The sequence below is a fragment of the Perna viridis genome, chromosome 5 (genome assembly GCF_037379345.1).
Source record: "Perna viridis isolate PV_CMFRI_1.1 ecotype Kerala chromosome 5, ASM3737934v1, whole genome shotgun sequence".
In the NCBI taxonomy this organism is placed as follows: Eukaryota; Metazoa; Mollusca; class Bivalvia; order Mytilida; family Mytilidae; genus Perna; species Perna viridis.
Window position 1 is genome coordinate 27,259,807 of NC_142449.1, and position 26,052 is coordinate 27,285,858.

Below are 26,052 nucleotides of genomic sequence, written 5' to 3' on the forward strand. Positions count from 1 at the left end.
TACTGTGAAATTTTCACATTTGAGGTAAAACCTGAAAGATCAAATATTGAAATTGCTGTGAATATTTTCTTTGAAGAAAATCATTAGGTATGTATGGGGAATGATCACAGACTTAAAATTGTGTCAAACTAGGGTGGTTGAACAGAAAAAAAGGAAAAAGCAGCATGAAAATTTCCCAATTGATCCATATATGATGGAAAATGACAATTGAAGTATAAAAAACATTTGGAGACACTGAACAACATTCTACAGTGCTCAAAGTTCATATGTAATGTATGAAATTCAGAGTAATCCAGAAGTCAAGATGTCGAGGTTGTTCTAGATCTGTCTATACTACTTGATGACAATCCACATTTTTCACAGTATTCTATGGAAATGATCCATAAAATCCTGAACTTTCTGAAATTTTAACAAAGGTACTATGGAGATATTCACAATCCATAAAGCATAATTTGCAGTCAAAATTCGTAGAAAATACAGAAAATCTGTGTTAGTAAACACCTCTGTTGTTCACAAGATATATTCACTGTACAAATTAATAAATCTACTAGATACTATAGAGTTTTGAACAACTGAAGTACAGAAGTACACAGTCAAATGTGCCACATATGATAATCATTATCATATGGTGCTCGATTTATATGATAATCATATGGTGCAAACCATATGATTCTCATGTGTGGCACATTTGCCTGTGTACAGATACACTCCTCGAGATGTTTAGGTTTCCCGCACGCACAATACCCATATGCATGCTAAATGCGCATCAAATGCACAATAAATGAACGCTCCTATCGTGACTTTAAATGCACAATAAATGAACGCTACTAGCGTATGTTTAAACACACGATAGTCGAACGACAAAAATTAATAATATTGGCATATAATGAAGACAGAAAAAATAGAAAATAAAATTAATGAAATTATATAAATTAATAATAGCAAAAAATATAAAAATAACAGCAAAACCAAGAAAATAATCGAAGTACAAAAATAAACAAATGCTTCTTTCGTGCGTTTAAACGAACGCTCCTATTGTGCAGTTAAACTACTGCAAAGTGATGTGTAAATGCACGATAAACGATGCACAACGCTAAAATGGGACATGTAAACGTCTCAAGAAGTGTATATAACTTCACCTTTTAGGAAATAACTGTATTATCCCTCAGAAGAATCCCTACCTGATATTGGTTTCTTGCAACCTCATATTTTTAAGAGTTTGTAATAATGCACATGCCCTAAAATCTAGTTTGTAAAAAATCCATAATATATTTTTTATGACTCTCTTATTACATGTAAATGTGCCTACCAAAAAAAAAAAAAAAAAAAAAAAACCTTACACATAAGATTTATTCTAAATAAATCTTCAATGGGGCATAATACTAAAATCATGAAGCATCTAAAACTACATTTAAAAGGTACAAGAAAATGTAAGGGTCAGGCAAAACACAAAATGATAAACATAATTGTCAATAACCAAATATATGACAATGATTTCACAATGTAAGTGATCTACTGTCTAAGACATATTTTGGCCATAAATATGACAAACCTAGCCGTTATTTCCATATTCTGATAATACAACTATGTAATGAGTGACCGTGTTTCACCTACTGCCTGATTTTTAAAAGGACTGGTATTTTTACTCAAGTAAATCTGAAAAAGACATCTTTAAATTGTGTTCTTAACAGAACATACCACGAAATCTTTGTTTCCTTCCAGGTATAATTAATGAGTTACTAAATATAAAATGCAAATTAATTGTCTAATTAGCAGTACCTGTCAATGCTTTAGTGACATGTATCATATCTAAATAAAGCTTTCTTTCAAGTAATACATTAAATTAATTTTTTAATTAACAAAATGGAATGATGGAGGCTGTTTCTAAAAACAAAAATTGATTTCTTATTCACAAGCTTTGACAAAGAAACTGCCAATTTACACGGTTTTATGAGCCCAATGAGATTACAGTACTAACAAAACTTATCTTTATACATAAGAAAGATGGAGATTTCATACACAAAGGAATCGCTGAATAGTTCATCTTAATTAAAAGCTAGGTCACAATTAGAACATTCAATAAATATTTCACTGCCTTAAAATTCACCAGTACTTTTCCATCTATAAAACTGCAGACTGTTGAGACAATATAACTGCCATTCTTTTAATTCTCAAACAAAGTACTAATAATTCAAATTGAGACTTTCCACAAAACCTTTAAATTTTGCTCCTATTTTGAAGAAAGATTTTAGGATATTCTAAATGTTAAGATTTTTTTTTATGATACCATATCCTGGCCCTTTCAGTCTTACCAATCATGAACTTCTTTGAACTTCATGTATTGGTATTGAAAAGTAAAAAACACAACTAAAGGCTTCTAAAATAGTATATCTGAATGTGGAATAGAAGCATTCTTGTGCTAATTGTACAGGAAGATACTGGATATCAACCAAAATCCCTTACAACATATGCCTCTGTCTGTATAAAGCAGCATACCACATTTGAAATCAATCTGTATGGTAGCAGCTGAGATTTTGTGACAAATAATTTCCTCTATTATTCCATAATGTGAAAAATTGCAAATATAAAAAAGAAGTAGGAAGCTGAAAACAGACAGCAACCAAATTCGTTTACAATGCCCCAAATGTATAATGTCACATACAAAGTTCGAAATTAATCTATCTATTGTGTGGCTGTGTGGGAGCTGACATAAAAGCAATAATATCAAGACAGACAGAGTATGGGATTCCAATTTATTACCCATTGATTGGGGGGCATAAGTTGATAAACTGCCCTGCTTTGATGAAGCCACCAGATTGGCACTAAGAGTAGGCCATTTTTACAGGTAATTAATTCCAGCAGTCCTGTAGACATCTGTAGTCTCATGGTGCTAAAACACGTTAATATTTGCTGTGTACTAATTTTCTCTTTTTTTTTTACACTTGAGAAATAAGCATGAACAATATAACATTTGTACCAAAAATTGTTTTTCAACGTTATGAAATTCTAATCAGATTTAAAAAAAACCACAAAAACAGATTCCTGTGGAAATGGTCACCTGACAGACTCCATGAAAATTTACAACTCCAAAAACTAATATGTTTATATAGAGTCCTTGAACCGATCCACGCAATGATTTGACAGATTGATGATCGGTGACCAATTTGATCGCAGTTTCATTATGTTAAATGACTGTTAAATATCTGTTCAAAATAAAAGAAATGTAAATTAAAAATTTAAATTGATGTTTAAATCTATTACATTATATAAATATGTATAAAATTGACAAAGAAAACAGGAAAAACAGTAAAATACAGTGACCGCTCTGTGGTCACGTGATGCGATCACCGCTTTAATGAATTGGTTTGACTGAAATAGAAACTGATCGGTGACCAATCGCAATTTTTGTTGCATGGATTGATTCAGGTACTGTATGATCTCGTCTGACATACCTCTGGATCAAGAAAGACATGACAATGAGATTCCTTCCCATCACGACCTGCACGGCCTATCTCCTGTACATAGCTCTCGAAACTCTTAGGCATGTTGTAATGAATGACACCTCTCACGTTGCTTTTGTCTAAGCCCATACCAAAAGCTACCGTAGCAACAACAACTCTGAGTCGACCAGACATGAAGGCATTCTGAACTCTCTTTCTGGCAGCTGGTGACAGTCCAGCATGGTAGCTTTCAGCATCCCAGTAGTTATATTGTTTTTTGCCACCTAGAAAAGACAAAATCTAGTGTAATATAGAATGTTCATTGGCTGGGTTAATTTCATTCCTCCTATCCTTTTATGTCTGTTCTCAAAAAGACATCAAAAGTAGAGTAGAAAAAAACAAGAACAGCCCTCAGAATGATGACAACCATTTGGAGAGCATGCAATATCATATTGAATATCATGATCTAATATTAAAACCATACTATCATTGGAAAACTGCAAAATACCTCATAAAAAAATGCTTGTTTTTCGCCCCTAGAAAGCTCTATTTTTTAAACCCTCAGGTTACAACCCCAAAAATATATCCCAGACTTCCTTTTGTGGTACAACATCATGTAGTACAATCTAAAAGAGATCTTTTAACTCACACTCAATTTATTGCCCAAACATCAGAAAAACACTTGTTACCTAGGAAAAATATCCTAGATAGCCATATGTCCTTACTGGAGTTAGGTAATTTAAGTACTTCTCTGTCTAAGAATCATGCAAAATGTGTGTAAGGTATGGCACATGAAGAAAAAATACACAGACATTTATTGCATAATCCAAGTATTTATATCTCAAAACCTCAAGAAATTACTGTCAAAGTGTTTGAAAAGTTTGCCTTTTTTTAAAGATATTGATAGGTCAAATTTAGTTGAAATGTACTATGGAAAGATTGCGGGAAAATTTTCCCAAACTTTTTTCTTATATAAGCAGTCAAAAAATATCTACATCCCCAATTTCTTCAGGATAAACTTAAATAGCTATTCAGTTGTTTTCTAGATGTATTGAATGTATTTGAGGAAAAAAAAAGACAAAATGGAGAAATATGATGTGCCACCCATTGCCTGATTCTTACACTGAATGGTACTTAATTCTTTGAAAAACTTGTTTTGGCCATTTTCGGCCCCTAATTCCAAATGGTGAGGGCCACCACCCCAAAAACCAATACCTATAACAATAACTTTCCTTTTGTTGTTTTGAACCTCATGGTAAAGTTTTTATCATATAAACCCTCCAATATGTTCATTGAATTATTGCACAAAAAACAAGTGTCTACAGACAAGGATGATAATGTCGACAATGATTACAGATGACAACAGAGCCATACCATTAAACAACCATAATTTTCTCTTGCATAAAAAAAACCACTAACACCACCCCCCACCCCCCCCCCCCCCCAAAAAAAAAAAAAAAAAAAAAAAAATATAATAATAATAATAAATAGATATTATTATAATACTATAAAAATATAAAAAAAATAAATAAATAAATACAAAAAAAATAAATAAATAAAAAAAATTGGTAGAATTGATTAAAAATCAATATTTCATGCCAAAAAATATTTTCCCATTTTCAGGAGGAGTATGCTCGGCATGCCTTTACTTGGATAAGGGCCTGTATTGCATAGTAATATCTTTGTAATTTCAAAAACCAAATATAACCATTAGATGGAGACTACCACCCATTTAGACATTTTATACAACTTCATGACTTACTCATTAATGGTTAACTAATATGGTATGTCAAGTTCAAATCAACTGTGACTTGCCACTTCAAAAGTTAATGAATACAATGTGCTTCAGGTATAGAGTTTTTGGCTTGTACTAAGCCTTATAAAGGAGGAAGTATACATGCACCAGGAATACATAAATACTATGCCAGTCAAAGGCATTTTTAAAGCAAGAACATCATTTGGCAACCTTGAACCAAATGAAAATCTGTCAACATTTCTGGAATTTAAAATTAAAAAATAACCAACAACAAAAAGACATATGTTGACACTGTAACATAATTTTGTACATTAAGCAAATAAGAAGTTGCATTTTATTGCATGTCCTACATAAGATAAAAATATCCTACATTCTCATCCCCTCCCAACCCAATTTTTACACCTTCCCCGAAAAATTTTATTTTTGATTTTTTCTTCAAATTAGATTAGTTTCTTTCAAATTGACAGCATGAAAAAAAAGTAATCAAGGAAACCAAGATTTTTAGTGAAAATCAAAAGATTGTAATTCAGGGACAAAGACAAGACATGGAAAACAGACATACACAACAAAGAACATAAAATAACCAAAATAATACATACAAAGTAATAAAAGTGAATGAGCAACTTGGACTCAACTAAAAATTGGGAGCATAGACCAGGTGCACTGGTAGGGTAAGCGTCCTCTGTTTTTCTAGAAACACAAGCCGAGTTGTTCATAAAAAGTCGTCCAGGATAGACAAAAGAGGAAAGGAAAACTATGACAGGTTGAACAAATCAGTTTTTATGGTGCATGTGGATACTATGTAACAATCCACAGATTCATGGTGATGACCATAAAAGTTCTGTAGTGATGACTTCGATCTTGTAGCAACATAACCCTGTTTTTGATAAAAAGATAAAGGATAAAATTCACAAGCCTGCCCCTATAATTGAAAAAAAAAATGTTGGATGAGAATCTAAGATTTTTTTTTATGATGACCTTACCTATATGGTGGTCCTATCTGTTTAAATATTTTTTTCAAGGTCCTTTAAGGGCAATGCATAGAAAAAAATGTAAAAAAATATTTTTCATTTATTTTGAAAATATATGTTAATCACATGTTTGGCATATGCATGGGACCACATGAAAAACATATGAAGGACTAACAAATTAATTTGTTGTTTTTTTAAATTAAAATTCATATGGTAATAATGTTTTCCACTAGAAGAAATCATTCATGAAAAAGTACAGTTTTTTCTAAAATAAATATATTAAGAAATTTTAAAGATACAAAAATATAGATTTCTATATCAGCTCTAAGCCTAATTTTCCTAACAACTGAAAAATACATTTTTTCTGAGTAATAGAAGACAAAGTCGTCATAACAGAGTTTAATGAGAAATAAAGTATGACCTTGGTAGCACTGAGAGCCTGATTTCAGTCTGACAGGAAGTCACATCTTTTTGAGTTTCCAATACAAAGTTCAGTATTTTCATATCTTCTTATTAATAAGTATTTAATGTCATATTCTTGTTTTTCTGTTCCATCATGCCATAAAAGTAAGCCTCTCTGTGTGTAGCCAGAAAGACCAAATTATGAACACTAAGTAGTACCCATTTCACTAATTAGCAACAAGGTGTGTCAAGAAGCATCAAAATGTCAAGAAAAAGCATCAAGAGGGAAACATTTTAAAATATATATAATATATTTAACTTAGTCCTCTTACAGGTTATGCCTGCCTTATTTGCACATTAATGATATTCCTAACATAACAATTCAATAATGAAATAAATTATTCTGACTTATAAAGAAACTATGGTTGTTAATTTAAAGAATGGTCGTCTATTTGATGTACAGCACGAATATGTATATTTCCGTTTCTTCATAAATACTTCCCATCAATAAAATTAATTAATCCTACGACCAGCAATATTTGACTGAAATCTGGTATGTCAATTCTAAGAAGTAATTTTCTGCTTCTAGGATTAAGGATAATATTTTCTGAGTTTCTATATACAAGGGCAACAGACAGAAAAATCAGGAAGTGTAAGGTCTAAAGATTAGTTACATAGATCGAGACAGGGTCGAAATAAATCATAAGGAAAGACATGTTTAAATATGTTACCTAATACATATAACATATTGTCTGGAAAATATATATAAAAAAAGATTGAAGTCTGATCCCAACATTAATCTTTTTACTGAATACAAGTCTTAGTCAAGGACATAGAAAAGTATATATGTACCAGTACCTGGTGTTGTGCATTAACAAACTATCAAAATCTAGAAAAAAGAAAAAAAAAAAAAACTATGAACAAGGCTTGCTCAAGAACATCCAAAGCTCAACATTCAAGTTACTAATGGTAAGTGTTCAAAATATAAAACAACCTTGTCAAATAAAAAGTTGATGTTTCTTCAGTCTGATTTTTTTAATCAAACCTCATGACAACGCATGTTTTGGTAAAAATATTAAGTGGCTTTCAGTATTCAAGAATTTTACTTTCCTGTAACACTGTGCAAAGTGAAACTTGGTGTAGGTAAATTTTTTGTTCGAACTTCAATTTTTGAAGGAATTCTTTAATTTGGAAAGCAGACTTTTATTGTGGGCAAAATTTAGTTCATTTGGAATTTTTCCTTTGGAAACCTAAATTCTTTTTAAATGCTAGAGTATCATGCTTTGCTTATGCAGAAGTTGCACATAGACAACTGTAAAGAAAATGATATAGACAGAGGAAATTAGTGGACAGACACCATGATCAATATATTCCTACCACGGTGGGGTTATGAAGAAAGGACTAGTAGTTCATTATTTTGGGTAATTTTAAATTGATATCTCAACTTAAAAATGTTGGTCACACCACAATGTTTACTGCAACTACACAGGCAAAATTATTTCACATGATTTTCACACGAATTTAACATGATTTTCACCTGAATTGAGCAAATAAACTAAGTGACAGAGTTCACATGAAATTCTGGTGAATGGAGCCTTCACGTGAAATTCACACGAAATGTTCACATGAAATTTCACATGAATTTCAAGTGAAGCTCGATTAACACGAATTTCACGTGAAAAAGATTCGCCTGGGTATATCAAAAGTGAAACTCAGCTAGTACAGTCTGGCTGTATATTTGATGGTAGGAGCAAGCCCTTGTGGTTACACAATAGTCACTTACAAAAAGATAGAACAATTTTTTTCCCAGTAATTTGTGGGAAATATGTACTTATGCTGGATTAATATTAATGTTAACATACCATGATACATGTCAACATTTAATTAGACAACTGAAGTAAGAGCTAGCTGAAACATAAAATCACATTTTCTTTCAATCTTGAAAAAATTTCTACCAAACAAAACCAAAAACACTTCCGGACCTGCACTATTGTCATGTATTTGAAAAGGAATACCTTAAAAAAATTATCAAATTTCGCCCATAATATGAGCGGCACATCTTCAATATGATTATAAAGACTGTGCAAAGTTGGAAACTATTGGTTCAACATTTTTTAAATAATAGATTACAAAATGTAGGTACCCCTTAAACCTGACAAAATGGAGGGATTAACAGACAGAATCCCATATAACCGGTACTTGTCTCGGGTGCGATTTGCTCTATGAAAGGGGTATTAAATTTTTGCAGCCTTAATTTTTCATATCTCAAGATTTAGTGGAATGGAAATCATCTATAAAATATTTGACTTAAAATTTGACAATCATTTACTTCCATGATTCCTAAAATCTCACAAATACGGTGATAATTAAAAACGTAAAAAATTTCCGGCTATATAGTATCTTGTTTACTATACCTTTATTACCTCATACATTTACATGTTATCAAGTATACCTTGACCTTTATCATTATATACATGGTATTAAAATTACAAAATAAAACCAAATACAGTTGTCAAATTATGGGGGAGTGGTCAGCAAATGCCTGGTGCATTACTAAACAGTCTTTCAAAGATATTGCCCATATCCACATCTTTAAAATACAAAAATTTAGAGTACTTGACAGACAAGCAAGTATATGCCACAGAAAATGTATAGATAAAGTAGCACTCTAGATAAGAATCAAGCAAAATGTGATTCATGGTTGGAAAGCCTACATATTTTTATTTTTGATATTTTGTTTAAAATGTTATAATTAACAGAAATTCCTGGCTTTTCTTATAACCCTTGCTCTCAGGAGACAAAAAAAAATATATAAAATGTACTGTAGACTTCAAATCTAAAGGAGATGACTGTAAATGACAATAAAATACTAAAGAAATTGATGGATTTTCAATGCGGATTATCTTTTAAGAGCAGAAAGATTGGAAGGAATAATTATACATTTCATCATATAGACCTATAAAGCAACTTAATAATAAAAATAAAAATGTGTAGCCTTTTTTGGGGGTATATCACATATTACAGAACTTGCATGATTCTTGTAAAGACTACTACTTAAATATATTCACAACAAGCTCATTAACTTGTACTTTATTTCCTTCTCCAAATCTCTTAAGAAAATGAAAACTATTAAGGGCAGTTTTACATGTATATTTAAGCAATACACATAGCATGTCATATAATGTTAATGTCAGAATACAAAACTGAAGTATTGATGGTTATTTTCGTTTTATATGTGGGAAAGTGATGAAATATCAAGCCCACTATAAGGCCATTCAAATTCATTTTCTAGGTTCAGAGGACATTTTATCATAAAAATCAATGAATAAAGGAAGCATTTTAATTTTATTTTTTCATCTCCTAAAAATGATAAGTTTTTGATATTGTTTACAACCAGAAAACTAGAGGTGCTAGAGAGCCTTAATCACTTACCTGGTCAAAAATGGTCTTTTTAGCTTTCTAAAGCTGAAATGTTATAAACCAGGTTTTCTTATTAAAAAACAAATCTCACCTAGTAAACTTTTGACTCTTCAAGGGCAATAACTCCAACATCAATCAACAGATCTTCATGAAAATTTCATCATAGATCCATCTCACAATGCTGATCAATTTTACCCTACGAAAATTTGGCTAAAACCATTAATTTATTCTCAAGATATTCCCACAAATCCTCAATTTTTAGCAATGGTGACAAAGTTTTTCGACATATCAAAAATCTCCTCACACAGATGGTTAAGGATATCCTATTCATCCCATGTTTGATTATAGTCCATCCTACTTCAAAGTTGGAAATGTAAAATTTGGGAAAAATCCCATTTATGGACCCATAACTCAATCATCTGTCTATGGATATTTCTGAAAATTTCAGCATAGGTCCAACTCATCATGCTGAACAATTTTGTTCTGTGCCAGATTTTAGCGAAACCTAACTGCTTTTGATTTATTAGCATTATTCTGCAATTTGACCCCAATGACCTAATTTTAGTACCAACAGTCATGTATTTCCTAAGATAAAACATCTCTATGCATAAATTGTTTAAGACATTCTACAGACATTTATGCTAAGTTTTGTTTTAATCCATCCAGTTGTTTCAGAGGAGAAGATTTTCAAAGTTGGAAATGTAAAATTCAGGAAAAAAATCCATTTCAGGACCCATAACTTATCTTTCTGAAAATGTTGGCATAGGTCCATGCCATCATGCTTAACAGGGTAACCCTCTGCCAGATTTTAGCTAAACCCATCTGTTATTGAGTTATTTCCAAAATTCTGCAATTTGACCCCTATGGTCTATTTTTAGTAATAGTAGCCATGTCTTTTGCCAAATCAAAAAATCCCCAAAACAAGATTGTTAAAAATACCCTCAAGAATACTCATGCAAAGTTTGAATACATTTTGTCTACATGTTTTAGTGGAGATGTTTGAAAAAGTTAATGGACAATGTTGATGACAATGACATTGACAGCAGATATAGTGATGGCAATAGGTGAGGTAAAAAATAATAGGGGAGGTACATCGATTAAAATGGCAATAAAATGGATGAAAAGGCACCTTTAAAGACAACAGAGGCATTAAGAAACAAGTAACCATATTTGGTTGGCCTTACTGAGACCAGGTTAGTATGGGAATGCACATATTTTATTACGATTTCCTGGATTTCTTATAAGTCTGAGAGGATTATTTTCATGGCTATATAAAGTTTCTTCAAATCCACTCCTTTTATACTTGATTTTAACCAGGTTTCATAACTGACAATCAATTTGTTTCATTCATTAGAAATCCAAGAACAACAGTTGATAAAAACTAATGACTGAAATGAAAATCTTTGTTATACCGATATATTTTTTTTAGTAGTAATGTTTGTGGAACTAAAAAAAAATGGTGTAAGTAAATTATTTAAGCGCTGTGAGGAGGTGTTGAATCATAACTGCATGCATTCAAGCTTTTCTTGTTGGAATGTGCTTAGATTAAGACTCTAAAGGTTTTTCCTTAAGAAGCTCATGATAAATACCTTTTTCAATCAATTCTTCTAATTTCACGGTTTTGACCTAATGTAAGCTGGTAGACAAGAGTGTCACTTTAAAGAGGCCATATTTTCTTGTTTTTATGTCAACACTTAAGTTCTAATTTAATTTGGCATCTGATAGTGAAGAAACAATCATCAGTGCGATCTATCATGAGATAGTAGTACCAACACAATGGTTTTACAAGGTTGGTAGAGGAATTAACTCAGTAAAAAAAAACTCCCATTGCTTCCAATGCAAACCCATATTTTAAGTGATGCCCCTTGTGAATAAACCTTTAGAAATCATGCAGTTTTATGTATCACTCTTTTAGGTTCATTAGCAACTTTCAAAACATAGGGTCATGCAGCATTTTTTGGCCATTTCCATGGCTTGTTTAAGTACAATGTGAAAATATGCCAAATTTTGAGTCTAGCCGCCACCACTGTTTAAAGTACGTACTGTGAAAAAAAATATGAACAGCAAAATGAAGAACTGGCATATTCTGAAGTGCAAAAAATATTATTCAATCCTTCTCTTCATGATAGATTTTTGGTGAACCCCTAAGCCAAGTTAGCTTCTGGAAGCCTTGACATACACATACTGCATTCAAACCTTTGATGTCAATACCTCTTGAATTATATCAATTTCTCTATCCAATTGACCGTCACGTCCCCCTATCATTCAGTTTAACTTTTTCATAGTACTGCACAAAACACTTTACGATGTGCACACTGTCAATTTGAATCAGTCAAACCTTCAAAAACCTTAAAATCACCAGGGACTCATCTATGCACCAATTAGATAAAAGACTGTCAGACAAACAATTTTTTTTAGTCACAAAATTTGCTATTCCTGACTTCCTAACCCATTTTTATCTAAGCCCACGAGATTCATCATGATTTACAGATTACATAAGACTCCATAATTAGGAAATAGGAAGCGACATAACGTCCTAAACCATACGTTTCTGTAAAATTCCTAGCATTTATATGTTAGCTGATTGACTAATCAATTTTGAACAACTGATTTAAGTGGCATGTTTAAGGATGTAATTTTAAAGCAGAACCATTTTAAAAAGTGCGGGAATGTCAAAGAATGTGAATTTATCAAAATTAATTTGCATTATGTTCCTTAACTACAACTGAGATGACAATTTCCTATTAAACACTGACTGCTTCCTGTACTAGAGAAAACCCATCAAAATCAATAAAAATATAAGCCCATGCAAAAATCCCTTAGGTAGAATCAAAATATAAATCTAAATTAGAATCTGGTAGGTGTAAAACAATTAAAGTATAAGGTAAATGAAAATATCTGGCAAGTGCCAGTGATGATACACCTAAAAATGTTGGTATAATCATTTAATGTCTAAATACATGTAGCACATAAAAAAATCTCTTGATACTGAGAAAATATGAGAGATATTTTGGACTTGTAATATAAGTAAAAAAAAAATGGCAAGATAATTTTGCAGTGCATTTCAACTGCAAATCTAATTAATCAACATCCATGATTTACCATGATTAACATGTATATAGTGATTATTTCTGATGAGTACGATGTTTATCTAAAATCAAACCTGGTGCTTACAATTCCTAAAATACCCTTTGACATATCACTGCAACTGTAGAATTTTCCTGGTTCTTAAATGTATCTGTAATTAATTTTACTGTAAGAACTACATGCAAACATGTTATCAATGAACATTTCCCCCTCCTGAATTACAACAATTGACAAATCTCTCCCAATATTTTAGTTTTAATTAAATCATTATACCTTCACACATGCCTGCCTCAATAATCCAGCTAACATCAACTTTATATCACTGCATTAAAAGAGATAGTAATCTTTATATTATGTTTTCAAAATTAATACACTAAGAAATCCAGATTAACCATAATTAATTTTATTGCAAATCAAAGTGCTTTTATTTTCTTTAAACTTTACTACAAGAAAATTTTATAATTACTAACAGTTATGTTTGGAACTCCAAGTCCTCTTGTCCTTTTGTATCAGGGAACAAAAAAGGGCTACAACTCATTAACAATAAGTGAACAGCGTTCCAATGTCCCCACGAAAAAAAAAAGTGTGGAAAACCTTTCATTTCACTGAAATTTTCTAAGTCCAAGGGCCATAACTTCCATAAAAATCAATCAACTGTAACCAAAGTCGACCTTGATCTGTAACTTCTCATAGTAAGACTACATACAAAAGATAAAATCAATTGGTAAAAGCATTACAAAAATGTGAGTAAAACTGTAAAGTGTAAATTCACTGAAATTTTCTAAGTACAAGGGCCATAACTTCTGTATAAATCATTCAACCATAACCAAAGTTGAACTTAATCTGTAACTCTGTATAATAAGGCCACATACCAAAAACACACTTAGTTGGTGAAAGCATTACAAAAAAAGTGTAGAAAAACGCGGACTGACGCCCGGCATTTCCATGTCACAATAAGGCATTGTTTATGCAGAACGATTGAACTTGACCATATTTATTGACCAACGACATTATGTTATGTTTAAGAAAAAAATGATTGAAAAGTTATCAATCCATTATCTGGAAATACAAAGGTGACAGAATCATTCAGCGGGTGTACAAAAAATTAAAATTCTATTATGACATTTCATAAATTACTAGATATATCTACCCCTGGGCGATTCAGATGCGAAAAAATGTCTTCTTCCGAAAACAACCAATTGGGAGTTGAGATGACCTGTGCAAGACAAGGTCATGACCACTTGTCACATCTTGTTCTCTAGCTTAACAAATGAAATATCAAGTTGCTACATCATAGATATATTCAAAACAAAGTCCATAGAAAATTCCACGTCACTATATACTGTCTTTTCAGAAAAGGCAACACTTTCTAGGAGATGCAAACAAAATGTATATTTTTTCAGGAAAGAAACAGGTACTGGTTACAGATTAAAGATCCAGTTATCACTCACATGCATGAGAAATTCTTGTTCTTTTCACTCGTTCCACTATGCTCATGAAAAAGTCTTGAATTTCCCAAACTTGTGAATGATAACCTGTTCTTTAACCTTCATTCCAGTAAGAACCTATTATTCTTTGTCATATAAAATAGTCATACTTCATGTAAAGCATGGCATAGTACTTGATATACACACATTGGCTTAATATACCTTGATAAGACTTGGTATAAAATAATATAGTATTAATGTATGGCCTTTTCCTTATTGGCCCTGTAACATGCCCGAGGTATTAATAATGGCCATTACAGCCATCCGAGGCCATTATTAATACAAAGGGCATGTTACAGGGCCAACGTGGAAAAGGCTATGCATTGACAGTTTTATTAACCAACTTTATTTTAGGACATAGTCAGAATCTATTATCAATACATATGATTTCACATTGATTAAAAATAAGTTCACATCTGGATGAATCAAATATTTATGAAAATAAATCATGAAAAAATCGTAAATTTATAGACAAGTACAAGATTAAACATGCCTAATAATTCATATGGAGAAATTGTGATCACCAAAAATGAATATTCATAAGCTTATTAATCATGTGACCGGTCTCTCGATACCCGACATCTCAAAAAATCATGACTTTGCATATATCCATAATTTACAGAATATTTGGGTTGTTTCCGTTATCATTCTAAGTTTTATTGGTACTGTCCTAGTATGTGACACGGGAAATTAAAAAAAAAACAAAAAACAAATAATTTGGCAATTTTTATGTAAAAACCGTGTTTTAAGTGCATTTTGATCTGGAACCAAGCTATTTTCAAATGTCATGGGAACTCTTTTGACAGAGCGCACAAGGAAGGTGAGTAAAAAGAGAAAAAAAATGTACTTTGAAGATTAATGTCAACACCTGGATTTGTGCAAAACAATGAGATTTGACTGCACATATCGTCTTTGAAAGAGTAATCAAGGGAACAAAGGTTATAACGGTAATCAAAACAATGCAATCCAGGGACAAAGACCAGACATGGAAAACAGACATACACAACAAAGAACATAAAGTAACTAAAATCATACATACAAAGTAACAAAAGCAAATGAGCAACTCGGATCAAAATCACTAAAACATGAAAGATCAAATCACTAAAACATGAAAGTCACCTTTTTTATTTAGCATTTCTGTATAGAAAAGCATGTGCTCCTGCTTCGAGATTTCATTTTTGTTGCCTTTTCCAATTATACCCCCCAAAACGTAAATTCAAAGCTCAATATTAAACATACCTAATAATTCAATATACTTAGTCCCAGTGCCATCTTTCAGCAACTTTAAATTTATTAATTGAATTATTAGGTCGCTCTTAATTAAAGTCATTTATTTTAAGAAATGTATGCCATTTTGATTTAGTTCATAATGGTCCCGTATTGATGCCCCATTTGAAAATTGTCATAATGACCGGCTGTAGGAATTTCTGTTTCGTAACGACCAGTTGTCAAAATTTTCGGTTCATAAAGGATGGGCATTCCTATAGACTTTGTAGAAAGTTGGTTAATAATAATAATATATAATAAAATATAAAGACCCAACCCATGTGTTAATAAGTATAACACCATACCCCCATGAATTATTTTTTTAAGTAATCAAGCAGTCTAAAATGGTAACTAGAGGCTCAAGAGAGTCTGAATTGATCACCTGATTAACCATTTGCTTATTTGAAAAACTTGAGGAATGAGACAGGCTAAGTTAAAATAAACTGAATAGTCAAATGCAGGAAATGCTTTTAATAGCATGTTCATGTCCTGAATCAGAATTTTGCTACAGGCAAAAATTTTTGAATTATTTTCAAAACCTGTCTTCCGAGCCCAAAGTTCCATTTTTAGTATAGGCAGCCATATCTATTCTCGGATTAAAAATCACAACAGTCATTTTGAGCACAATACACTAAAGAACTATTATGCTTATTTTCATTCAATGATCTTAAATGGTTTTAGAGAAGATTTTCAAAGTTGTACATGTGAAAAAAAAAAACTGTTTCAGGGATCGTAACTCCTACATTAGTCAATGAATGGTTTCAAAAATTTCGGCATAGGTCCTCCTCATGATGCTTAACAATATTACCTGATGTCAGAAATTTGCTAAAGGCAATGGTTTTTGAATTATATGCAAAACACTGTCATCTGACCCCTATATTCAATTTTTAGTAAAGGTGGCCATGTTTTTTCACGGATAAAAAATCCCAACGTTCATTTTGTGCAGAACAATCATGCCAAGTTTAAAGTAATCTAAACTAAGGGCTCATATGTTTAGAATCCAAGTAAAAGCAGGGATAACTGACCACCCAATAGAAGTGATAATCCTAACCTTTCAAAAACTCCCTTTATCTATGTGACAGATTTGTCCCCAGACATCAAAATACCACCAATAGCAAATCTCCATCTTTACACGTAAGTAATGATAAGTTTTGTAACACTCATAGTTGACTAGCAGTAACCCTCTTCAACTAATCATGAACTGACATTATATTTCCCCTACTTTTTTAAGAACCTTTTTATCTTATAGCTAATTGCATGCTCAGAACAAGATACTTGTTATCTTTAAGTGACAATTCAGAAAGAGAAGACATTCTTCACACTTGCAATCTTGATCAGAATAGATTTTAAAAGTACCAGCTCCTGAAGATATGAACTCATTAGCAAATGTCATACCTTTCTGTGCCACGAAAAAGAAACCTAGGTGATCTAAATTTGTTGGTAATCTGTACTGTTTTCCTTTGATCTTGTTGACAGATATTTTTCTATCCCTTGTATATGACAAGATATTTAAGGAATGACTGTTATATTTTTTCTGTCTATGAAGAAATAATCTCAATCATGTGGTGCACACTAAATAACCTGTGTAGCAGGTTATTTTCAAGTGTGCATCAAGGGCATATTTAAGGTTATTTCAAATAGACCAAAAAATATAACAGTCATTCCTTATTATTTAATTTTAGTAACAAAATTTGATGAGTAAATCATTCAAAAATGTTGATGATGTCATAGTCACATTACAAATTTTGGTCAATGAGATGATGGACAAAATTTTTTATCCAATCAGAAAGAGTGTTACTTGAATTAAATTATTCAAAAATGTCTGTGAAAACATTGGCAGTTATTGTAATGTCATCAGACTTTCTTTAGTGTTTTGAATGCAAATGATGTCATGCACCAACTGTTTGTAGTTGCATTTCTAGAATTTTTGCTAAAAGTAAATTAAAATTATCAAAAACGCAACAACATATTAGATTACCAGAATAATAGTTACAGGGTGAGAGGGTGAGCTCTTGGTTGGGGGAATTAAACTTTGACTTGGCTGTTTACTTGCATTAGCAATAACTGAAAATTGCATAATAGAAAAATTAACATGACTGACATTTTTTTCTTAATTTACATCACATGTCAGTCTTACATTACAAAACAGCAATTAATGGATGCAGTGACAAATTTCAATTTTACCATATTACAATTCATAAAGATAACTACAGAGTCTAAAAAAAAACATTGAAAAAATAATTGCCAGTCTCAGAGAAACTCATTGAAGATATTTTCCAACTGGTTGAACATTGGTAATCACAACAAGTCCAGAATGCTCCTTTATCTTCTTACAACTTGATGTAGGAGACACATCAATTCTTGTTATTTCAAAGTTTGTTTTTTTATGTTAAGAGCACTTTTACAACTGAGAATTTCAGTGAAGCTAAATAATATGCAAAGAGTGTTTCTACAGATATGAACATTTCACACCAGACTTAGGCAAAGAGTGTTTCTACGGAAATGAACATTTCACACTAGACTGGTCAAAGATAAGAAACAAGTTACTGTAATGGTATCCTGGGTTATCTGGGTGACAAGTTAAAACAAATTTATCAAGTGTGAAACAGAGATAAAACCTTCTGTAAAATCTCAAAATGCAATGACCTATTTAATATTTATATGCTAACATCAAGAAGCATGACCTCTTTAATATTTGTATGCTTAGCTAACCATGGAATTGTAATATCATACATGCCAACCCTACCGCTTTAGGCGGTAGTCTACTGATTTTCTGGTGTTTCTACCACCTACTGACTTCAGAAACTTTTCTACCGATTTCAAAAATGATTACCAATTTTTTTTTCATCTTTATTTAATTCAATTCTACGTTATGGTCCTCGTCTGAATATAGCTGAAATATTGCTGCTCGGACGTTAAACCCCAACAAACAAACGTTATGGTCGAGTCCATAATGTGATGACTTTGCCAATACTGGGGGAGTTTAATAACGGGGAATGAAACGCATGTCCGACATAGTACAGTACCTGAACCGATCCGTGCAACAAAAATTGCGATCGGTCATCGATCACCGATCAGTTTCCGGTCAGTCATCGATCCGTCAAACCGATCCATTAAACTGGTGATCGCATCACGTGACCACAGAGCGGTTACTGTATTTTACGGTTTTATTGTTTTCTTTGTCAATTTTATACATATTTACATAATGTAATAGATTTAAACATTAATTTATACTTTTATTTTACATTTCTTTTATTTCAAACAGATCTTACGTAATTTTACATAACAAAACTGCGATCAGATCGGTCACTGGTCATCAAATCTTCGATCCTTCAGCGATCAATCAGTCAACGGTCATCGATCTGTCAAATCGTTGTGCGGACCGGTTCAAGGACTGTATATACCCTGACCTTTTCATTGGCTATTTAAATACATATGCACCAATTAAAAAAATTCATTGGCGCACTAGACTTTGAACTTGGGAAAAATCCCTGATACAATACAAAGATAGGGGATGAAGCAGGATGCAGCATTTTTCTTCATCGTAAAAAAAAAATTGGGGAGATGGGCAAATATTATGAACAAAATGGTAAGTTTTCACTCCCCTTATCAGGTGTCTTTTATGCTTAAAAATGTGCCCAGAATGCAGCATTTTGCTTCCCCCACCCCCCAACCACTTTTGGTTCCAAAAAGGTTGGCATGTATGTAACATTACAGCAATCCATTCTACTTGTGGAGGGTTTCAAAGGAATGCAATGGAAAAAGACAACATGTATTTGTATGTGTTGTTGTGCTAAAGTGACAAATGACTACAAGTTCAACATAATTTGACAGCATCCAAAATCGTGAATACCAATTTTCATGGATTAGGGAGGAAACATAAGATTGTGGATTTCTGAATTCTTGGTTTTGAGGTTTTCGGAATACACATCAATGGAAATTTCCTTTTCGTTGGGAACCAAATTTGGTGTTTTGGCCCACCCATGAAAACCCCTAAAATTGGTACCCCAATAACAATAGTATTTTCACTGTTTACCCTTCTACACTAAGTCCAGTACTTAATTTAAAATCAATTTATTTATTGGGAGTTGAAATCAATGAAAAGAAATTTTGGCAGATAAACAATTTAATCACTCACTGAATTGGAATATAATGGAATAATTCACGTGACACTTAAGTATTCAAATATTTTTTTGTGCTGCTTGATTAAAAAATTAACTTTTAACAATTTTCAGGACTGATAATGACGTAAGGCTCTCAATTTGTAGTGGAAATATTTTAGCCACAGAGATAACTTATAAGGCCATATATATTGAAATGACCCACAAAAATTTATTATTAAGATTTCCTAGTAAATTAAGACGACTCATTACAATCTGTAGTTTACAATGCAGTATAAAGACCTTTTTTATATGCTATTTTCTCACTGATCCATCCAGTAGATGAAACTGGAGACCAACAAGATAATGTTTTCAAATTGATCAATCACAAAATCAACCTTCCTGGTCCACAGTCAAGAGATATTCGTCATTTACATGCCTTTGAGTTTTTATATTACTTTTTAGTTTGAATATAAAACATTGTTTTCATTAAGTTACCGTGGATTTGATTACTTTGTTGTCTGGGCCTTTCAGAGCTTACTAAAAGGTGTAATTACACTTATTGAAGACCTTTTGGTGATCTCTGAAAGTATCTATCATTTTGTTTTTGGTTATATGCTGTTGCATTGGTTACGTTTCACCATATTCGTTCTTTTTCTATCACACAAAGATTTCTGCCAAGCCTGTCCTTTTCTAGACACTGAACTTTTTACAACTGCTCTATGCAGTACAAAAAAATTATGCTAAAGGGGCACATACAGGGAAATAAGGATAAATTAACAAATAAAGCCAACAAAAAAATAGTTTCATTACCTCAGGTCCTCCTTTAAAAGGCACCATATTATAAATTTGCATTGCCCTAGCCTTCTACCGATAATAGGGCAAAGTTTCAGTGACATCCTACATATTTAGAGGTTCTGAAATATTATATATGGCTAAAAATCATTTTGTGAAAATGACGTATGTTATTAGATACAGATTGTTTAACATTAAAACAGGCATACAGCAGTGTTATTTAGTAAGGAAGCCTTCCATATATAATTCCATTAGGACAAGACATTAATATTACCATTAATAACATAGCAGCACATCATCAAATGTCTTTGTTTTCGTACAAAGAGCTCTGCACCTTATAGGCCAAACCTTAAGTCATACTAAAATATTGTGTTAAAAAAAAATTGTGCATAAAAACATCATCTCCTCTTCATCATTGTTCTGGCTATCAACACAGTATAACACATTCTAGTCACTTTTTGTGATAACAAGAAATTCCTCCATTGTTTTCATGAAAAATGACAAGAGAGCCGAATGATAATAAACACAGAATAGCCTAATGCACTTTTATTTACATTTGCTTAAAGAACGCTATTTCTTATATTGTTCAAGTAAGCATGTCCTCTGAAGTAGCATTGATTAGTGAGTTTTTAATATCATAATATAAGACAAGTTTAAAATATGTCCTTCTGAAGGGCAGAGAATGCTTACCACTCTATCTATGGTCTGATGTTGTCACATTTTTTACAGTAAATTGGAAATTTGTGTTCCCATGTTCATCTGTTTTCTGTTGACTGCTTATCAAAATAATTCAATAATGACAGCAATATTGCACTATTAGATAACTTGGTTACTTTTACTGAAATAGTTATGAATAATGAAAAACCTAAATTAAAGTACACTTTACTTAAAAAAAATATATACTTGTATTAGTATGTATTAGTTTTCTTCTAATCAAAAGTACAAATCTGCTATTAAAATACATTTTTATTTTGTGAAAATTATTCTGTCTTGGTACCGAAATATCAGAACTGTCAAAAACTTAACCAAAGGGCAATTAATTCAAAATGTGTGACCTCAATAAATAAACATTTTACTCTAAGAACTTAAGACCTTAACCTTTGAGCTAGTAGAATTAATGGGGTTCTAAATTTTAAGTGGAGTCCGAGTTGCTCATTCAGGTGCGTAGCTGCTTTTGCCTGCACTTTTTTTTTTTGGATTTAAAATACATCCACGGAGAGGCATAAATGATGCTCTAAAACGCTATCGCCGCAGATTTTCGTAGGGGCTTTGCCCCCTGCGCAAATTTGCCTATACTTCAATTTGTCCTCAGCTATGCGCCTGCACTTGCTTTTGTTACTTTGTATGTATGATTTTAGTTACTTTATGTTCTTTGTTGTGTTTGTCTGTTTACCATGTCTGGTCTTTGTCCCTGGATTACATTCTTTTGATTACTGCTATAACCTTGGTTCCTTTGATTACTCTTTGATTACCACTATAACCTTGATTCCCTTGATTACTCTTTTATTATCGCTATAACCTTGATTCCCTTGATTATTCTTTCTAAGGACCAGCAATAGGTATTACTACATATACTAGAGTAGATTCCTGTTAAATGCATAACCAATGATGCAGTTAACAGAAATTATCATTTAAATGGAAAATACACAATGTTTCAATGTTTAACTGTACTTCAGCGGAAAATGTACTTAAATGCCTATAATAAAAGGGAAAGAGAAAATGTATATGAAAAACTGATTTCTTAAAAAAAAAAAAAAAAAAAAATAATTGTGATATTACACTTCTGATGTATTGTTATTTTACCCATTCAGCTACATTTTTAGTAAATTTTGAAAAAAAGATTACTGCAATTCAAAGAAATTTTCTTAATGTTTTGCTTTTTGTTCTGCAATTAAGAGGAATATTTTATATGGATATATTATTTTGTGTTTTAAGTTAATATGCAATCAAGTGGAATCTACCTCATATTAGTCTAGTGAAATTGACTCTAAATTGTCAGTAAGTAAATGCACATTGCCAGAAAAGCTTTAGAAACATTCCGATCCGAGGGTTTTCTGAAAGTTCTGCAGGGAGTACAACATACAAGTGATTGAAATGAATTTGATATTATCTGGCAATGTACATGTATTGTATTTTAAAGTGAAAATCTTATATATAAACAGGAATGATAATTAAATCATGTAATTTTATGCAATCTCATGAACACAGTGGCATTAGGAATCACCCGCAAGCTCGCTCTTTTTTTGCTTTAAGGAGGGAGACCTAGGGCATTAAAGTAACTTGGACTGATTTCATTCTGTTTCAAATGAAAGCTTGATAGGCTTTGGTAAAACTGAATATGATACAAACATATCACTAAATTCAAGAGTTATACCCTTTACCCTAGGTCTACCTCCTTAAGTCTTGCTCAAAATGAAAATGATGCCATGCTATTATACAACTACAGCAGGTGTAGTAAGCACCCTGCATTTGAAAGAGTAATCAAGGGAACCAAGTTTTAGCGGAAATCAAAAGAAAGTAATCCAAGGACAAAGACAAGATATGGAAAACAGACAAACACAACAAAGAACATGAAGTAACTAAAATAATACATACAAAGTAACAAAAGTAAATGAGCAACTTGGACTCCATTAAAAACTGGGAGCATGGACCAGGTGCACCGGTAGGGTAGAAAGCCTAGTTGCAATACAAATAATTAGTCTTACTCTGTATATTCAAGGAGACAGTACATAAACTACTTTGATAAATGTGTCTTTAAGGTCTCTATCAATAGATCCAATAAATAATGATAGAGGCCAGCAACCTGTTCATATTCATTTAATTCTATAGTATTATTGCATAAAGTTATCCATATTGGCTTAGTTATTGGTCCCAGGCTAGCCATATTGGACTGAGGCATAGCCCAATATGTTGTATTGGACGGGTAAAAGCCGTATTGGATGGCTATATCCCGTATTCGGCCCACTTTTGTATTTTATTGTGTTGGCAGTTTTGATCATATTTGGGCTAATATTGGAATGTCAGTCAATGAAATTGTTTACAACCCATTAGAATCAATTTAAATAGCATGAAATATCAAATAAGAAGCTGACAGACTTATTGAACAGGAAGAAATTCATACTTTTTTAGCTTGCAACTTACTACAGCCCCTAAATATGAATCAGCAAAACTACTGTAAATATCAAATACAAAATATTTAACAATAAGACAATCTAAAGATATGTATTAATTCTTGCAGTTTACTTATTTTCATGGTGGACAGATAAGCACAAAAATAATAATACTCACAAAATTGATTTTAAAAGTACAAAATGCTAAACATTTAAAATAAAATGTTGAATACTACTGCATTTACAGTATATGAACAAAAAGATTCTTTTCTGATGGATTGATAATCAATTACTAGTGACTGATCCTGCAGGTATATTATGTACAATAAGGGATAACTTCTTTTAAGGAACAGTGTTTCTAAAAATCAGACAGGAGGCGATTCATTTATGTCAAAAACCCACTGAATTCAGTTTTACTTCTTGTACAGGAACAGTTACCGATCACATGACCAGTCTTAGTTTTTCATTTGGATGTTGCATTTTTGAGATAAAAATCATATAGATTGTACAGGAAATTTGTTCTTTGCAAGAGTTATTGTTCTTGATTTGGTTACATTTGGTTGATTTTAGTTGGAGATAAATGTATGATTTTCTAAAAAGTGCAGATCTGAATGCAGAAATGATTATTATTATGTGAATGTATAGCATATGTAGACTAAAAAACATCGTTTGTTTGGTGGGTTTTTCTACACCATGAATCACTTTACCATTGGTAGTGTCTGAATTTTATGTGAACTTGTACTTAAATATCAAACACAGTGAAATTTTCGGTACAAAAAGAGAAACATATTCATTTAAAGCAAGCATACTGCAAAGTTGAGGCCATACAGCAGCAAGTGTTTAGAGCTCTCAAGTAATATGCACATGCAAGAATATGGAGAAAAAAATTCATTATTACAAACTCATTCAATAGACAATCAACATTAAAATGCCTGGTAAATGAAGGGTTTAAAACAAATACTGTAAACATATTAATTTTCGCAGCAGCTAATAGCTAATACACGTCCTAATGATACCTGTGTTGGGTTATCCGATTAAAAAATTCAGGGGAGGTAATTTACGCAAAAAAAAATTATGTCTATTTTAGCACACTCTACTCATATGGCAATAAAAAATCGACTATTGTGATCGGCAAGCTTTTAACGATGTCATAAGAATATTATTTTCACCATCCCTAACACAATTGTTAATACTACTTCTCACCTTTACGCTTAGTTCTATCCCCTGTCCAGTTTTCACCCTTCTGATCCTGCAGACTAGTTCTTATCAGAGTAGCCAGCCTATCTGTAGTCTCTCTTCTGGTACAGTATACTATTATAGACTCACATTGGGAAAACCTTTCTCCCTGTAACAAACCTATCAGAGCCTGAAAGGATAAACAGTGTCAAAGTTGTATTATCATCTCAAACCTTCTAGACCATGTCTTTTATTGCTATCATGGAAAATTAGAAGATCAAAGTTGAAAGATCATAAAAAAAAACTTTTAACATGATAGCTATACATTATAAATTTATAAAAGTTTCAAAATTTCTGTTACAAAATAGAAAAAAAAACTGTTAGCAAGCTAAAAAGAGGATATCAGCCTAGCTCAAATGAACCAAAATCATGAAAACATGAAAATTTCGTTTTCTATGCCAAAATCTGTGTTCCTTTTACATTGAAAAAAAAACCAAAAAAACAAATTCAGGAATCAATACATGTTGGAAATGATTGGTTTCAAACATTTGTACATTATTAGTAAATATAATGAAATACCGCCCAAATTTGAAGGGCCTTTGGAAATGGTCTGGGAAACTTTCCCGAACTATAGCTTTCTGTTTTTTGTTTGAGAATAAAAATTAAGCATATTTCATCCTAATTTTATGAAATTTCAACATTTTTATACTCCCAGACCAGTGAAAATATATTTGTGTTTTCGCAATGTACTATGTATAATCAAACTCCATTTGCAGAGGGAATAAAAATCAAGACTGATAAAAAAGGTTTTATATTGAGTTAATTTTGTAAAAAATAAGCACATTGTAGCCTGTAATAGACCTATGGTAAATTTGGGGGTTCACCCATAGTGAAAGTTTAGTACTAGGTCACTTATGCACATCTTAATAGAGGGCAGAGTCCTCATAACAGTTTTTAATGCAAAGTTAGGTTGTTAAGAAATTAATGATGAATACCAACTCAACCATAAATGTAACATTTCGTCATATCATAAACAGGAATT

The 26,052-nt window shown here is 31.9% G+C and overlaps 1 protein-coding gene across 3 annotated transcripts in view; it reads right to left on the bottom strand.

Moving 5' to 3' along the window:
* LOC148616899 (ATP-dependent DNA helicase Q4-like) overlaps nt 1-26,052 on the bottom strand; it is a 150,061-nt gene that overhangs the window by 74,785 nt on the left and 49,224 nt on the right. For all 3 annotated transcript variants that reach the window (XM_088584061.1, XM_088584062.1, XM_088584060.1), the window contains exons 14-15: nt 25,038-25,200; nt 3,453-3,724 (exon numbers count right to left, since the gene is read on the bottom strand). In XM_088584061.1, the coding sequence (XP_088440187.1) occupies nt 3,453-3,724; nt 25,038-25,200 (435 nt within the window). The remainder of the gene's footprint in view (nt 1-3,452; nt 3,725-25,037; nt 25,201-26,052) is intronic.